Source organism: Callospermophilus lateralis, chromosome 1, assembly GCF_048772815.1.
Source record: "Callospermophilus lateralis isolate mCalLat2 chromosome 1, mCalLat2.hap1, whole genome shotgun sequence".
NCBI lineage: Eukaryota > Metazoa > Chordata > Mammalia > Rodentia > Sciuridae > Callospermophilus > Callospermophilus lateralis.
The window spans coordinates 2192195-2210569 of NC_135305.1; the positions used below are offsets into that span (position 1 = coordinate 2192195).

The 18375-nt window shown below is 42.5% G+C and overlaps 1 protein-coding gene across 11 annotated transcripts in view; it reads left to right on the top strand.

Moving 5' to 3' along the window:
* The window catches only part of Lmbr1 (limb development membrane protein 1), a 154700-nt gene extending 136917 nt beyond the window's left edge, over positions 1-17783 (top strand). For 7 of the 11 annotated variants that reach the window (XM_076873062.2, XM_076873082.2, XM_076873095.2 and 4 more), the window contains 2 exons: positions 7503-7664; positions 10709-12749. In XM_076873062.2, coding sequence (XP_076729177.2) covers positions 7503-7664; positions 10709-10794 — 248 coding nt within the window. In that variant the 3' untranslated portion in view covers positions 10795-12749. Of the gene's footprint in view, positions 1-7502; positions 7665-10708; positions 12750-14425; positions 16196-16388 lie in introns of those variants that run through there. The other 4 variants (XR_013092942.2, XR_013092943.2, XR_013092944.2 and 1 more) reach the window with 4 other exon arrangements.
* Positions 17784-18375: the final 592 nt, after the last annotated feature.

Genomic DNA, 18375 nt, shown 5'->3' on the forward strand with positions numbered 1-18375 from the left:
CTGAGGCAGGAGGATTGCAAGTTCAAAGCCAACCTCAGCAAAACTCTAAGTAACTCAGTGAGACTCTATCTCTAAATAAAAAACATAACAAATAGGGCTGAGGATGTGACTTAGTGGTTGAGCGCCCCTGAGTTCAATCCCTGGTATCCCCCCACCCCCGCAAAAAAAAAAAAAAAAGAAAGATTCAAGGAATAATCAATGTTGGAGAGGATGTGGAGAAGAAGAAACACTTTTATACTATTTTTGGTGGGATTGTAAATTAGTATAACCACTGTGGGAATCAGTCTGAAGGCTCCTCAAAAGACTAGGCATGGAACCACCAAATGACCCAGCTATCCCACTCCTTGGTCTTTATCCTAAAGAATCAAAGTCAGCATACTATAGCTGTATAGGCATACCCATGTTTATAGCAGCACGTTCACAGTAGTCAAACTATGGCACAAACTGTCTAGGTGACAGTCAATTAATGAACTGAAAAAAGGAAATGTGATGTATATACACAGTGGAGTTTTATCCCCTGCATTTTTTTCTTTTCTTTTCTTTTTTTTTTTGTACTGGGGATTGAACTCAGGGACACTTGACCACTGAGCCGCAAGCCCAGCCCTATTTTATATTTTATTTAGAGACAGGTTCTCACTGAGTTGCTTAGCGCCTCACTTTGGCTTTGAACTCACAATTCTCCTGTCTCATCCTCCCGAGTTGCTCCCCTTCATTTTTCAATAGTAGCTTTGCAGAGCAGTATTCTTGGTTGTCAGTTTTTTTCTTTCAGTAGGAATAATGCATCATTCACTCCTTCCTGGCTTGCAGAGCTTCTCTGAGAAATCTAGTTGTCTTGTAGAGGTTCCCTTGTAGGAGATGAGCTATTATTCTCTTGCTGCTTTCAAATTTCTGTCTTTGACTTTTAACAGTTAAGTTATAATGTGTCTCAGCATAGACCACTCTTTTTTGTTCACCCTACGTGGAGTTTTGTGGGTTTCTTGAATCTGGATATATATTTCCCTACCTGGAATAAGGGGAGCTTTCCTTTATTATTTTTTAAGATGAGACTTCTGCCCCACTTGCTTCTTCTGGAACATTCTCAAGCACCTGTTGGTTTGCCTGATGATGCATTGTTAAGTTCTGTAGGCTTTTGTCACTTTTTCCTTCTTTCCTTTTTTCTCCTCCAATTGAATAAGTTCACATGACCTATTGTCATAGATTCATAAAACCTCTCATTTGATCAAATCTGCCATTGAAGCTCTGTTGAAATTTTTAGTTCCAGTATTGTAGTCCTCAGATCCAGATTTCTATTGGTTCTTTTTGTTTTCTGTCTCTTTGTTGAACTTCTCCTTTTGTTCTTATATTATTTTCTTGATTGCATTAAACTGTTTATGTGTGTTCTTGGGTAGCTCATGAATTTCTTTTAGAGTTCTGTTTTGGATTCTTTGTTAGGCAATGTGTGGATGTGGATTTTTTTATTTTTTATTTATTTTTTTTTACTGGAAGTTCATTGTATTCCCGATTTCCCATTTTCTTGTATCCTTGTGTTGACATCTGGGCAGTTGAGGCAATAATCAACTTCTAGACTTCATGGATGGTCTTGAGTAAGGAAAGCTCCCAGCTGTGGGGGACACGGGGTCACTACCTAGGCAATGTGTGGGAGTGTGCTGTTGCACGAGGCGCAGGCATAGTGGCATGCATATGTCAAGTGTGGGATTTGCAGGGGCTTTGGCTCTGGGGGATGGGGTCAGTGGTGTGGTGGCTCAGGCAGTTGTGGGGTTCAGTGGTGAAGTCTGTGTGGATATTGGTTATGGTTGCCAGGGCTGTTGATGTCCTCCGGGTGCCCCTGGGTCCAGCAGCAAGTATGCCCGGGTAGGCAGGGGCTGGGCCAGCTGTCAGTGGGGGCACACACAGCATTCAAGGCCAGTGTTTGGGGCTGTAGCTGGCCTCTAGCAAACAAAACACTGGGCTCTAGGGGAGCAGTGTGAGGCAGGGCTAGTTTTAGATGCATATACCGGCTGTTCTAGGTCTTGTGACCAGAGTACCTGGAGCAGCAGTTGTTGGAGTAGCAGTTCTGGACTCAGCATGGTGGTGATGGCTTAGGGCCACTCCATCTACAGAGGCAAAAATCTTGAGACCCTCAGTGCCAGAAACTGCAGGATGTAAGCCGTGGTTGCACCAGCTGTCAGTTTCTTTAGTGGCAGAATCTGTTGGGGCTTCTGGTGACCATGGTGGCACATGCCACTTGCTGGACATCAGTGGCTTCTGCACAGCTGTGTTGGACTGCCAGTGATCTGTGTGTGTGTGACAGTGAAGCTGGGGAGGCCATTGGCTTGTCCTGTTCTTCTGGTGCTAAGGTGCAATAAAGTGAAACTTCTTCCTGCACTTCTCTGTTTGGTCGGCTCTTTGCCTCACCCTGTGGTTGTTCCTCCATGGCTGTGCCCGGCTCTTCCAGAGCTGGTCTCCTTTGTGGGTCGCTGTCTGGTTGTGTTTTTATAGGTGGGCAAGGTGCAGTCTTCCACTATACCATGCTTCTGATGTCATTCTTGTGCTGTTATCATCAGACATTTTACTTTTACACATGCTATAAACCTCACAATATGTGGTCTTTTGCTTTTGCTTTAAATGCTGATTTCTTTTTTCCTTTAGTGCTGGTGTTCAAATCTAGGACCTTATGCATGCTAGGCAAGCACTCTACCACTGAACTACATCTACCCCGTCCTAAAACAATAACCTTTTAAAAAAGTTTAATAGTGTTTAAAGAATCTTTTAAAATATATTTATCCACATGGTGATCATTTCTGCTCTCTGAGGTTGCTTTTCTTCTACCTCAAATACTTTCTTTAACATTCTTTGCAGTGTAAGTCTTTGGGTAATGAATATTCAACTGTTTGTAAGTGAAAGTTCTTTATTTTGCCTTGTGTTTCAAGGTATTTTTGCTGAATATGAAATTTTATGTTACTTTTTTTTTCTCTCAGTACTAAAAACAATTACCCCATTGTCTTTGCATTATCTTTAACAACAAATACTTTGCAACCAGAATTTTTGCTCTTTTTTACATGAGTTCTTTTGGCAGCTTTATTTATTTATTTATTTTATTCTTTTAAACAGATTGGTTGCTATGTGCTTTGGTATAATTTTCCTTGGATTTCTTTTCTTTGAGTTCATCGTGCTTTTTGATCTGTTGGTGTGCAGTATTCATTAAATTTGGAAGATTTTCATTTATTATTATTCAAATAATTTTTCTTCTGTTCCCGGTCTTTCAGGGACTCTGATCACAGGCACATCAGTCATCGGGAGTGAAACAACAGTTCCCTGATGCTCTGTTCACTATTTGGTCTTCTTTTGCTCTTGAGTTTCTATTACTTTATCTTCAAATTTGCTAATTTCTTTTTCTGCATTGTCTAATCTGCCATTTCCCATCTGCTACTATACTTTTCATATTTTCCACTGTAATTTTCCTTTGAAGAAGGTCAATTTCAGACTATTTTATATCTTTCACATCTCTACTTGTAGAGTCAATCGTTTTTTCCTAGCTTTTGAAATTAAAGGACTGTTAAGGTTATCTTATCAACTGTGCCATTTCTAGGCTGGGTGTTCCCTCACATGCCTGCAGTCCTGGGCTCCTGTGTGCAGCTCTCTGGACACAGAGCCATCCACATGCTCTAAGCTATGTCTCTTCATCTCAGGGAGGTGGCTGACCTGACTCCTTCTTTATACACTGCAGCCTGAAGCCTGCCTCAGGCTGTGAATGGTGCCACATACGGTCCCACCTTACGTCTCATCTCCCAGCAGTCTCTGTCCCTCATTGCCTGGTGTCCAGGATCTTGAAGCCATCACTTTGTATATTTTGTCCAGTGGATATTGAAGTCTGTGTGGATATTGGTTATGGCTGCCAGGGCATATTTAAATAGGATGGAAAATCTAATTGCCTTTACTCCATCTAGGCTGGCATCTGAAGTCAGTAATTATATTTCCAGTTGAAGTCATTTAACAAAAATATACTTTCACAGTAAAATGTGTCACAAGTTAAAATCTTTGATCTAGCAGTGTCATCTACCTTTCCAGCCCCACATTGGAACCTCCCTTAGTCTGTGAATACCTTGATTTTTCTAGCAAATAAAATAGTTGACAGTGAGCCTAAGTACATTATCCTGGAAGTCATGATGTTTAAATTGATGTAGACTTTATTATTTCATACTCTTGAGTCATGTTTGCTTTTTGATACCATCTTAGCTAAAATTATTTTAAAAGTTTGGTTTAGAGAAGGGAATTTGTAAACCTAGTCAGAATAGTGATTTAACCATTTCCAGAAAGAGAAAATACGTTCATCGTAATATTTCAATAGAATTTAATGTATTGAGTTTGTTTTTTATAATGAGATGACTGTGTGCTTTTGGGCAGCCTTACATCTAAGTCATGGATATTTGCGTCAGCCATTTGTACAACAGGCCACGTGTGTAATTCATTGACAAAGTCCCTTTACTGTCCTTTGTGTGCCAAGCTTCTGAGTGCTCTCCTACCAGCTCCTGCAGAACACGAGTGTGCTTGCTAAAGGCCAAGTCCACTCAGCTGGGCTAAGAACAGCAGGAGTTGTCTGACTCACCTTGTGGGTGGAGTAGCCATCTCTTTCTTAAAATGAGGTTTTATTCTGTACATTAGTTCTTTTAAAGTATGAGTAGAAAAAGATTGTCATTCAAAGAATTACACCTAAAACATTTTTGATTGAATCCAGGGGGTGGGGGTGGGGAGTTGACATGCAACTTTTTATGAAGAGTATTTTATTCTCAGCAGAGAATATGATGCAGGTGATGTGACCTTCTGCCCAGGTGCGGCTTGACTAAGCTTCTTACTTACCCTTTAACAAAGGGAACTTCTGAATGGGTGTATTTAGGCATGTAGTGTTTTAAAATTTGCTGTCCAAATACCCTTTTGCCTTTCTCCAGAAATACAGGTTTTGAAGCACTGTATGTTCATATGATAAGTGTTAATAAATCAAAGCTTTGTCTGAGTGTGGCTGCATTGTGTTAAGTATTGGCGCTTTTTAATTTGAAAATAATTTTAATTATTGCTGTTATAGAAGCCTCAATGCCAGAATCTTAAGTGATTGCTTAGGTTTTTTTTTTTTTTTTTTTTTTTTTTTTTGCTTCAAGTTTCAGAATTAAAGAGCTATGTGTGTTGTCCACAGTAATCTTTGTCAATATCAGTTCAGTTTTTTAAGAAAAGTTGCAGTGGAAACAGCAGTTATTTTAGACTAGTCCCCAGGAGCTAGTATTCTGTCTGGATTCCCAGTACTCTATGGCAGCAGGCTCCTGGGTTTGTCTTTGTGAGGTCAACCTGAATGATCCTGGGAACCACACCTACTGCTAAAGGCTGTCCTTTTCCTGGACATCCCTTGTTAGGCCTGGGCCCTGATTCTCTCGGATGCCAGGTCAAGTCCATTGAGGTGGTCTTAGTCAAAGCCCACCCTCCTCTTCTGGCACACCACCCATTCTTACTGTGGGGTTTCCATGACCTCACCTCCCCACTCTCATTCCACGTAGCGCTGTCACTATACAGGGCAGGCCAAGTCCAGGGTGGTCAGATGACCACATAGCAGGTTCTGCTGGTTTCCAAGTTTCTTAAGATCAGCCATTGAGCCATGGGAAGAAAACGTTAGACCTAGTATTTGTATTAGTAACTTCCAAAGTGTTTCATGTTAGTAAATAGTACATATATAGTTTATGAATAACTAAAAGCACATGGTAGGTATATGTGCCCAGATTTTGTCTTTATTAAGGGCAGTATATGATCCACACATTGTTGGGCAGGTGAGTCTGCTCTGGACCTTTGAGGCAGGGTTTTCATCCTAGGCTGGGACCTGTCAGTTCTTAACAAATAAGCCTCATGGAGTGCAAAATTTGGGGTGTATGTACATATGTGTGTTTTTCTAGTAAGGCAATGCATAACCCTTACCAGATTCAAAAAGGGATGTTTTGCTCTGCAGGTCAGATAAACTGCCAATCTAGGGTCTTAGTTGAAATTACGGAGACTTGTTTTGGTAGGACCATAGCTCATTTACAGGTAACTTCCTAAGCTCCCTCAAAGTCTGCTTTATTTGAAAATTGAAATATATAATTAGATACCCATTCCTTTAACAAAGTGAAGCTTTACTGGACTTATAGCTGAGATGCTGCAGCCAAGATGGCTGTCACCATCTCATAACAACACATGACAAATTCCACATACACTTCTGAAAGCATTTCATCCTGTTTTTGAAAAATACTTCGATGTTGTCTTTCAAATTTACATGCTTGGTCTCTGGTAGGAGTGACTACAGAGCAGGCTTGGATCCCCTGTTCTTACCCTTTTCTGTGAGAGGGTTTTCTGTTGTGTGTATGCAGTTCTGTGCTGCTCTCTGCAGTTGGCAAGGCTGAGAGTCAAGGTCACACGTCAGCTGACAATGTGAGACTGAGTCAAAGGTATTCTTGAAATCACCTGTAGAATCCTTAAGGCACCCATAATATATCATGTACATAACTGTACAGTTTTGTAGATGGTTTCTGTTATTTCTTGTAATTCTTTGTAATTCCATTTTTGCATGGCTCCCTAGTAGCTCTTCAGTTTATTCCTTGAAGGCTCTTATAATCCTGTTGTCTCACTTGACTGACCACCTAAATGTTGGGATCTATTTAACTATGAGTGGTCAGGAAAATCTTGCCACTCACATTTTCTTTCCAGTGAGTACTGGACCTGGGGTGATGCTCACTGAATAGAATGACTGTTAAATTTTTTAAAAAATAAGACTTTTAAAAATATGTGTGTGTAGGTAAGTTTAAGTAACTTAAAAGCATATATGGCATAATCCCATTGCATTTCCAGTTTTGCCCTTTTAGTTTACAAACCTGTAGCATTTAATTCAGATTAATGATGTTTTATGGAAAGAAATCATCCTCTTTATTTATTCTCTTATGTAATCAATATTAAGATGTGTAAAGTGTTGCTCTGGGCACTGGGATTATAGGAGTGGAATAAAATTATTGGGGAAAATAGGCAATAAATAATCCAAAAAGAAAAAAAAAAAGATTAAGTATTATACACTGTGAAGACATATACTTGGGTCAGAGGGTGCTGGGGCATCTGGCTGTTCTTGGGGACAGTCTGTCTCACCCCAGGAGATGGGCAGTGTGAGGATTTGCTCCTACACCCTCCTCAGTAGGACTCTGGTTCCTGTGGCCAGCTGCAGTCACCACATCCCCCCAGGCAAGCAGCACAGCAGCTTCCCTTTTAAAGGAGGCATGGATTCTGAGCAGGTGCTGGGCCTTTGTGCCATCCTCTTGCTTGCAAGTGACTGGTGTGTACAAGAAGCAGGGTGGGGCTGGCGTGGGTGGTTCCATTGGATACAGCCAGGCGTTGTCCGCAGCACCATTCATTAGAGCATCTCATAACGGAGAGAGACCTAATTAGATCTTACTTGTACTTTATTTGGTAACAAATATATCTTACCTGACTTTATTAAGGGCTCTTTTATTTATTTCCAACAGGAATCACGAGATTTGATCTACTTGGAGACTTTGGAAGGTTTAATTGGCTGGGGAATTTCTATATTGTATTATCCTACAATTTGCTCTTTGCCATTGTGACAACATTGTGTCTGGTCAGAAAATTCACCTCTGCTGTACGAGAAGAACTTTTTAAGGCCCTAGGTAATCCTGAGGTTTATGGGTATTTTTCTTTTTGCTAATTAATAATTTTGACATTTCAGGTAACTTAAAGTCTTTCTTCAGTCTCTAAATGTGTGTAATGTGAGAAGTTCAGTTCTTGATCCACCGCATAGGATTGTGACCTCTGTGAAGTCACAGTGTTGGGCCTCAGAGCTCCTGTCTGTGAAAGGGTGGTGACTCTTCCTCCTTAGGGGCAGTGAAAACATATACTTGCTGAAGTGCATCCTCCGAGGGCTCTGCACACTGCCTGACACACTTACTCCAAGAGCCCAGTGGGCCTCCGCTCCTTTATTCTCATGGTGATGGTGATGAGGATGACACTGTCGAACTCTTATTTTCTGATAATGATGCCTTTTACTATTTCTTAAAACTTTTTTGAGGCTCAAAGTTTAAAAGTGTCAGGATGACCCATAATTCTCTTCAGTAAGTCAGACTAATTCAGGATGACAGCAGTGGCTGTCTTGGCCATGTCTTGGCATTGCCACACACCACGGGCATCATGTGCATGGTGACCATGGTGAAAACTGTTGTGAGCTATGGGTATACTTTTCATGCTTACATCCACATGAATGCTAAGCATACTTCAAGTTTTATATTTTAGGACAACCAGAACAATATAAGCTATCTTGGGTTTGGAGTATGTAGTTTTAAGACAGAAGAAGGGAAATAGCAATTTATTGTATAGAGCTATAGAGAGTCCTGGCATTAGCTCATTTTCCCAAGTTGACACCATTTGAATGTTTATACTCCATATAACACTGTGGTTTTAGCTCTTTCAAAGGCAAGATATTGATTGATTCATTAAGGTCCAACTCTCAGATAACTTAACCACATGAGCAGCAGTAAAGCTGCTCACACCACCAACCCGGTGACCTTTGGGAGGAAAAAATGATCTCAGCCTACCAGTCCATGTGCATTTTTCTTTGAATGTGCCCTGTGAGGGCGACTTGACTGAAGTACTGGCAGAAAGAAAATAGCTACATCTACTATCAGCCAGAGCACCAGGTAACTTGTGAGTGTTAATGCCTAGGTTTCATGATGCTGGCCAGATGAAAACTGCAAATGAAGTGGGACTCATAGAGCCACTCAGTCAGCTGCCTGGGGTCGAACTTAAGGTGTACTTGTTTGCTCAGGAGAACCCCACTGGCCACTGGCTGGCTGAGGCCGTGAGCTGGTGCTGAGTGAGGGCTCTGGCTGCCTTTGTGCTGAGGCGGCCTCCAGTAGGCACGCAGAGGTAAGGGCTGTCACGTGTTGGCCACTCTGCGTTGTAAAAGCTAGTCTATTTCCTTTTTTTCTTAAGTGTTTTCCATTACTCTTTGGGGTGCTCTCCAGGGGCCATTTGGGCATAGAAGGAGATCCTCTTTAAGTGCCTACAGTGTTTGAATGAGCCCCGACCTCAAGGGTGACTTTTTTAAAGAGGCAAAATTTGGTTCTAAAAGTTATCTCCTTTTTTCCTTTTATTTTCCTGTAGTCTTCCCCCTCTGCTACTATGTTCATTGGCAATAACAGTGTCCATCTCAGAGAACTCCTGGGACATATGGTGATGTTGGTAATGGGGGGTTGTTTCTGGAGCTGACCACAGAAAAGGGACGCGCAGGTTTTCAGAATGCATGCCCTGCACTGTGCCCGTGGCCTCCCTGCTCGCTCAGTGGTTTGGCCATTACTGGGACCGGAACTGTTTTTTCTTGGATGGAGCCTGTTTTCCTTCCCATTCAAATGCCATACATAAGTTCAACTTCACTTTTTCTTTCCTTAAGATAAACAGGTGACAAAAATTTTTAAAATTGAGATTTGAGTGTTTAAGAGTGATGTAAACTGCTTAACAGGAAGATTACTATCTGGAATTTTAGGAGTAAAAAAGAGTCTTTTCTTCATTCATTTTTGAAGTGTCAAAAAGGTCTGATCTTCATGGAAATTATTTCTTTCTTGTAAATGTACTTTTTATGTATTCTTATGTGTCACTGTGTTTCATTTTTGATGAAAGTGTTTGAGGCTTTCGTGCCACCTGAACTCTTTTGAGTTTTCTTACACCTTTCCTTCCCGTGAGGGCACACTGTTGTTTCATGTGTCAGGCACAGTATGGAAGTGAGAGCACAGGATGCTAGAGGGAAGTCAATGTAACTGAAAAAGATGGTGATTTTTATTTTATAAAACATCTTTGAGTGATGAAGTATTTTTATATTTGTTTTGCTCCTTTGTTATTTCTTTCTGTCCCTTTTGGTAATTTTTTCCCATTAGTTTTCTTCTTAATTACATGCTTAATATTTCTGATGTTTCCTTCTCCCTACATTTTCCTGCATGTGCATTTTCCTGCATGTGTATTTTGGAGAAATACTGGGGGTTGAACTTAGAGACACACATCCCCAGCCCTTTTTTATTTTTCATTTTGAGACAAGGTCTTGCTTAGTTGTTTAGGGTCTCACTGAGTTGCTGAGGCTGGCCTTGAACTTGCCATCCTCCTGCCTCAGCCTCCTGAGTCATTGGAATTGCAGGTGTGAACCACTGTTCCAGGTGTGCATGTGTATTTTAAAATAAAAATGGGAACATCTCCAGGTGTGCATGTGTATTTTAAAATAAAAATGGGAACATCTCCATCTCGGGTTTTCTGGGAAGCATGCTCTGTGATGGGAGTGAGCTTGCCAAGAGGAGATTTTACGGGGGAAGGGGGAAGGGGAGAATGGAGGGACTGTGAAGAGAAATTGAGCTTTGAAGCCTCTGCTGGCCCTGTGGGGAGTCATGACTCTAGATGACCCTTCAGAGCTCCTCTGAGGTAAGAAGAGGCCCCTCACGCCTGCCAGTCGCTAGAGGCAGACTATCCTGGAAGGGGGTGTGACTTCCTTCCAGCAGCTGTCTTCAGCTGCGGTCATCCCCAGGGTGAGCTGCCAGTGGGGAGGAGAAATCCTTCATTCCTAGAAAGCATTTGGCCAGCACACACAGCTTCCACAATAAAATGGAATATTCTCTCCCCACAACCCCAGCCCCTCAACAATACATCGTTTCTCACCATTTTCTCAATTTTTCTGCAGGGCTTCATAAGCTTCACTTATCAAATACTTCAAGGGATTCAGAATCAACCAAACCTTCTGCAAATGGGCACCAGAAGGCACTGTGAGACCCGCAGTGGGTGCCACTCTGCAAACAGGAGCCCCAGGGACTCCAGACTCAGGCCATTCCTGTCAACGCAGAGCACTTCATACCGACTTTGGTCTGTGTGTAGGGACTGGGCCTGTCAGTGTCATTTTCTTCATTATCCAAGAAACTGGCTATAACTGATCTTATTTTTTAAACTTAGCTTTCTGATGTACCCCATAGTTTCTAGTTAAACACAAATTTTTCGCACTGTTATGGAGAAGCACACTCTTCTGCAGACACCTTTGCCATTGTCCAGACGGAAAGTCCCCACCTGGAGCGAACATGCGAGGAAGGGAAGATGTCCAGACTTTCTGAAGAGTCACGCAAACCCCACTGAATGCTTTATTGAGCATTTAGAAGCCTTCAAAAGGTCCTGTTGGCCCCAAGTGAAGCTTCTTCAGAAAATGAAGTTTCTAAATTCTGGGTGGTTTTGTTTTGTTTTGTTTTGTTTTGTTTTTTGAGACAGTATCTCACTGTGTTGCCCAGGCCATCCTCGGCCTCCAGAGAGCTGGGATCACAGGGGTGCATCACCACAGCTGGCTCAAGTTTTGTAGAAACTGCTTGTACCAATCATCATAGCAGTGGGTGCATTGGGCTGTAATAATTGCAAATTATATTTTTATTTACTAAAAGAAAAACAGTTTCTGATTTATGTTATAGAGAGTTCATTAGACTTTGAGCCAAGAGAAAAATACTAAATTCTTTTAAAGTTTGAGCCTTGGTGGACACCACAGGAATACCTTCTGTTGTACAGTTTAGTAAGCTGTTACAGAGGAAGTACTAAGTAATTGTAATTAATGGACAGTTTATGTGCATATAACTCAAGTTACCTCTTGTGACAATTGCCAGTGGTGAGTACACTCATAACTTAGATTTTGCCTTTTATGCTACATGTACATTTAAAACTTTTTAAAGCATATTTTTCAAAGATCACTTAATTTGCTGGCTTCTGTGACATTTATGAAAAATGTAAATGCTGAGTGCGAGAAACCCCTTCTCTCCTCATATTCTTCAGGCTTTTGCTACTTTTGTATATGCCATTTTAAACTTCCAACTTACAAAAGTTACCAGTTCAACGCCCAGAACTCCTAAGATTAGTGGTTTCCATGTTAAGCATAGGTTTGCACCGTCACAGGACTTGCCAGTCATTCAGACACTGGCAGGTCAGTAGTTGCTGGGATGGTCTCTTGACTCTTCAGTCCACAACTGAGATCACAAACATGATGCTCTGCGTTGCTGTCACCAGGAGGGACCCAGGGCTGTGCATGCCAAACCACATGGCTGGCCCACTGGCACCAAGGTCAGTCCTGCATAGCTGTGTGGATATGTGTCACATGCACTCAGTGTGTGGCTTTAGGTTGTACTCAAGACAAAAGTAAAAGGTCATTTTTTTTTTTCAAATTGTTGAATTTAAAGTTTTCTTTGGGGTTAGGGAGACGTTTTTGAAAAACAGTATTTCCACTTACCACCAAAATAATAAGAAACTTTAAACTGTATATTTATAAGTTCCACTGAGTGTACTTCTCCTTTATTTATATCTCTACATTGCTTTTTGAGTTCATATCAATGAGCTTAGTTTTAAAATAAAAAAAACATTAATTTTCAGTTGTGGTTCTCAGGAACACTCAGTGTATACCACCAGTCTAGTAACGGTGGATTTCTCAGCATAAGATCCACATGCCTAGAAGATTATAAATACCAGCTGCTTTCTAATTTCACTGTTAATTGTCCCAATTTTAGTATTAGTTGCAAGCTTTGATTTTACTGAAACTTGGAATTCATACTTTGAGCAGATCAAGTAAGGAGAATACAGAAAAAACTCAGGAGTATACCAAAATCATCTTTAACTTAAACCAGTTTCAAGGCACTTCCAAAAAGAGAGTTCCTGGATATTTGTAAGTGTATAAAACTTTTTTTAGTAAAATATTAAACTTCTTAGTGTCTGTCTCCACTTCTTCTTCATCTGGAAGTCTCTTCCGTCTGAGAACTCAAGTCAGGTCTTGTGTGTATGGGTTTTCAGTCTCAGACACTCGCTGGGTGTACTTTCATTGCTGTGGAGACAGGCTGAGCTCCAAATGGAAGGGTGGCTCCCCTGGGGTCCCTGTGCCTGTGACTGTGAGATATGGAGTTCTGCTGCACAGCCACAGTCCTGCCAGGCTCTGCTGTGGTCACACACAAGGGCTCTTCCTCTGGAGTGAGGTGTACTAGAATGCAGGTGCTCTGCTGGACATATGCTGGATGCTGGTTTGTATGAGAACCACACAAGTGGACGGTAGCTTGCCGAGGCCACGTGTTCTGAGTCCTGGTGAGGACGGTCACGCTGAGAGGCCTTTCTTTTATTGTAGTTGTATGCTGGAGGAAGAGAAGGTGAACAGGCTCTGAAGGACAGTACTCTGAGTGCTAAGAGGTCATCAATAGCAAAGCAGCTACTTTGCTATTCTAGATGGACAGGGTGCCCGAGTGACTGCCTCAAGTCAAGTGGGGTATTCTGGCTTGCCTTTAGTTTTCATTTTATTTTTTATTATTTTTAAAGTAATTTTTTACTTGTCAAAAGACCTTTATTTTATTTATTTATATGTGGTACTGAGAATCGAACCCGGTGCCTCACACATGCTAGGCAAGTGCTCCACCACTGAGCTGCAACCCCAGTCCTAGTTCCCATTTTAAAAGGTCATCAGGCGTTATACCTAACAAGGTTGTTGAGGGGACTTAGCTTTTTATCGTCAATTGGTTCTAAAATATTTAAGTGATTTTACAGTTAAAAATTTTTGTAAATTGTAACATTTGTATTGGTTTTTAGTAATTTTCTGGGATACTTCTTAGATTTAATATTCATGAAGCTTTATATACGTCCTGTTTTAGAGACTTGCTCTAAACCAGACTTCATGTGAAACTGCGCACACACAACACACACTGGTTCTTACATTGCTGTGCTGAGGGACTAGTCAGTGGGCAGGGAAGAAGTGTGGGTTTTCTGCCTCTCATGTGTATCAGAGGCATGTGTGCCCCTGCTTGCAGCAGCCACACCTGCCTGGCTTTGCCAGGTGCTGCAGACTATCCTTGCAGTTTCAGTAATGACTTCGTGGGCCTGTGGCACAGGGTCCCATTGTTTACAAGCCCCTGTGTGCTTGCCTGTGTTTAGCACAGTATTTAATGCACACAGGAAGAGCATACATGCAATACTAACTTTTTGAACTTTAAAAAACTAGTATAATCTTTAAAAAACAATGTTAGGAAACACTAGTAAATTATTTTGTTTCTATAGGATAGTTTGTGTGACTTTTAAAATGTTTTAGAAATTAAAGTTTTGTAAACAGTAATTTAATATTTGGTTTACAAATACTTAAGTTTATGTATTTTATTCCATCATGCCTAAAGCTTATTTACAGGCAATTCCATTTCAGTTTTACAAAGGGCAATAATTACTCTGGTGAAATGTCGAGTAGAGGAAGAGGTGGATAATGTCACTCTCTTTTTGTTGTAGAGTTCTTAGTAGGTAAATTTATTTGCAACCCAAAAATGAAACACCAGTAGTTGAAAGCATATGTTTTTTTCTTTTTGAGTTATTGAAGCTAATTAGATTTGTTTGATTTCTCTAATTTCTTTCCTAGGACTGAGCAGCTCCTGCTCGTGGTCTAGCCAGCTTCACCCAGAGTCCTGCAGAGGAAACGCTGCCAGCCTCTGTCGGCTCACTGGCAATGCACAGGGGCTCTGTGGGTTCTTGTCCACTATGAGCAGCACACTTCACTCAGTAACTCAGTTCATATGCTCAGTATGCGCTTTGGCTGTGTGTGCTGCATGCTGGTGTTTTCTGTTTTGTTCTAGTGTTATTTTTTTAAATACTAGACATGAACCTCTAAGTTAATTTCTCAATTTAGTACTGGATAGTAAACTTGAGTTTAAAAAACAACTTTGGAGTCTACTTTGAAAGAAGAACTAATGTAAAGACTTTTTTGTTTTGTTTTGCTTTGGTCTTTGGCTTTCGAATATTGTTAAGGCAAAATTCAATGTTACAAATACCAAAAGTACTGTATATGTAAATTACTTGTCACACTGCAAGAAATGTAATTAAAATCAGAAATGGTGAAGACTCGTGAATATGATGGGCGAGATTTCAGAAATGGATGATCTATTCATGTCTTATAGGGGGTCACTCAGGCCACATACCACTAGCCTGTCAAGAGAAGCTTCAACTTCCAATTTAGGTGATTGAATTAGGAAAAAGTCCTTTTTCCAGACAACAGGAAAATCCGATTAGGAAACCAGACAGCAGTCACTGACTGTTGGGTGTGCCTTGGTATCGCATCCCTGCTTGTTAGGGTCCTGAGGAAGTCGGGCCTGCAAGGGTCGTGTGACAATCTGGGCATCGGGTGCTGTGAGTGGCTGCAGAGGACTCCTGTGCCAGAGGTGAGGCAGTTCGGGTTCAGACAGGCCATGTCTCAGGAAAGCTTCATCAGTTGTGAGAGGCTTGTGAATGTCATGAAGTCTTGGCTTCTCCTTTGAAATGCTGCTGTGAAGTGACTAACAGTAAAGCTTAGGAGTCGAGGTGTGCGGTGCAGCTGGCCCTAGTGGGCCTGGATACTGGAGGGACACTGCAGCATTGCCAGCCCCAGTGCTAGCCGCCTCTGCGTGCGCTCCTGTGCGTGGTCTCGGCAGGCCCTCTCTTGGCTCTGCCTTGGTGCAGGCTGGAGTGGCTCCCTTTGTCTTTTGTTTTAACTCTCACTGTGGAGTCTTATCACAAAGACTTGGAGGTGGGGCTGGTATAACAGGGCTTTGGGGCAGAGCCCATGAGCTCACATGCCCTCAGAACCTCCCTGTAAAATGGGAAATACCCCTATTTTACAGATAAAGGAACCCAGTGCAGAGAGCTGAAGGTGTGTAAGGCCACAGTGAGCTGGAGAACTGGATGGCCATGGTGGCCAGTCCAAGTTTAGCCCCAGCCTTCCTGGTTTCTTGGTAACTCCTGTTGGCTTGTTTGGAATGTTCAGACCAGGCATTCTCTGGATGCGCCTCTCCTCCCACTGTCCATGTCCTTCCACTTAGATGCAGCTGACACTTAGTTAATGCAGATCAGTGTCTGTGGTGTGATTATGAGACCAATCTCGTGTGTACTTGCAAAAGGAACCCGCTTTAACCCCCAACAATGATGACAAGGTGTCAGTGGTAGCTGTCACGGTGTCTTCTGTCTAGGTGCAGCTGCTGTGTTGCCCCGCGTATGTACCTGGACTTACACACAGATGTAACTTCCTTCAGCCCCACAACAATGCTGGAAGCAGGCCCTGTCCTTCCACTTGGTAGCCAAGGAAACTTCACCCAGGAGTCCCTCTATGGACAGACAGCAGAGCCCTGTCATCTTGGGTTCCTTCAAGAACCGAAGCAAGGTACTAAAAGGCCCAATCATTTTTCAAGATCATTACCTCGGTCTTGGGCGGGACCTGTTGAGGATGCTGGAGGCTCTTGTGAGACAGGCCAGCTTTACTAGTGCGGGCAAGTGTGCTTTGAAAGGAGGAAAACTGTTTTGACAGCTAGTGAAGTAAGACCCCACTCAGCTTGTCACCACTGTCTGCCTCCCAGGTTTCCAGGTCTCCTGTCCTGTGCTCTGGGGAGGCTGTGACAGGAACCTCAAGCTGCTGCTGCTTGCTGGTTGAGAACAGCGTGGACTTGGCAGACTCCCATGACCGCCATGCTAGAGGGGGCTCCCATGACGGCCCTGCAGTGGCGGCTCTTCCCTGGAATCAGCTTTCTCAGCACAGCCTCGTCTGTCCCACCGTTTAGTGAGGATGGCACCTGGGGTTGTGGTCCAGGTTGGAGAACAGTAACCACAGTGATCTGTGTCACACTTGCCAAGGGAGGGAGCCCTCGGCTCTCCTGCCTGGTGGAGGGTGGGCGGGGCTTGTGTCTGTGTGAAGTTGTGTAACCTCCGCACCAGGACCCTGGCTGCCATACCCACCAGGTACACCTGGGCACATGGTTTGTGTTAGCTGCTACTTTTGGTCATTTATTTAAATGTTCTATATTGACTTGACTTTTAAGTTAAATGTCCGGTTTGTTGTAGCAGATCGTCTATAGCATAAATATAAATTTTAAAAATTTTTAACAGTGTAGTAATAGCTGAAGCTGGTGGTTTCCTTAGAAGTTATGTGGTCTTCGTCTAGTTCATGTGAGACTTCAAAATGCCCTCCGATATCCTTATGGACACTTTCATTTGTGTAATTTCAAAAAAAAAAAAAAAATCAGAGTTTCTTCAAGTCCAAAGAGGATTTTGGATTGATGTTGGGTAGGTTAAAAGACTATCATGAGCAGGAAATCAGTTTTGAGTCTCAGTTCTGTATCTTCATCACGTCTCACCTGGCCAAGCTTCAAGTCTCACGTGTCAGACATTAATCATAGTTTTCTTGTGTGGCTTTGTCCTGGAAATGTCAACTCTGCAGAAGGCACAATACTGGATCACAAACACGTTTCCCCTGATTAATTTCATTCCATCTTAAACTCCAGTGTTTGTGTGGGGCCATGGTGATTCCTCGTGGTTGCCCAGGATTGCCTCACCTGGGACTTCCTGTGTTCTGGATCCTTCCATTCCAGGAGAGGCGGGCTTGTCCTGTGCTGCGTGGCTGCGTGGCTGCGTGGCTGCGTGTGATAACCTCCTGATGACTGACCCACCTTGCTACACATCTGGGTTGCTGATACCTCCCCAGAATGACTTTCTGGAAGCAGAAGTCCTGGATCAGAGAGCGCAGCAGTTCTGAACAGCCTCCAGAATGGACCCCCGCACTTGCTGCAGCAGTGTGGAGAGTGTGCTCTGTGACTGGCACAGGCCTCACCAGTCCTTCTACACTAGTGGCCACTCCAGGCAAACATTTCGTTGCTTTGCTTTGCATTTTTAATATCTTGTGAGGGCAGATACTTTGAATACTAGAGCAACTCTGTTATTTCTGTTCTTGTGAATTATCATTAAACACACTAAGCCCATTTTTCTTCTGGTATTTCATAATTTCCTTATTTATGAAAATATATTATGGATACTATTTGTCTTTCTGGTGTATCATAAGTGCTATCCTAATTTTTCAGTTTTTTTTTAACTTGTTCACAATGTTTTTCTGAATGAAGACTTTAAATATTGATGTCAAAATTTGCATATCCTATGAATTTCTTGTGTCATACTTGGGCCTTCCCCACTGCAAGATTTAAAAATATGTAGTTACCCATGTTTACCCTAATAGTGAGAGAGAATTCTCCTACCATGAAACCCACTCTTTTAAAGCGTATAATTCATGGCATTAAATATGGACACAGGGTTGTACAGCCATCACCGCCATCAGATCCCAGAACACCTTCATCACTCCAGGCTACAGCACAGTCATAGGCTCGTGTCTTTCCATGATGGACCATTGCGTGGCTAGACCCCTCTGGGGAGGAATGGCAGGGTGTGTCAACTGCCATCTGCACCAGCGACTCTTCTCCCCTCCATGCTGCACAGCAGCAGGGCGGCTCTCAGCCCTCGCAGTGTTGTGAGCCGAGCCTTTCTGCCTGTGGGAAGAGTGTCCCATCCCCTGCTCTGCCC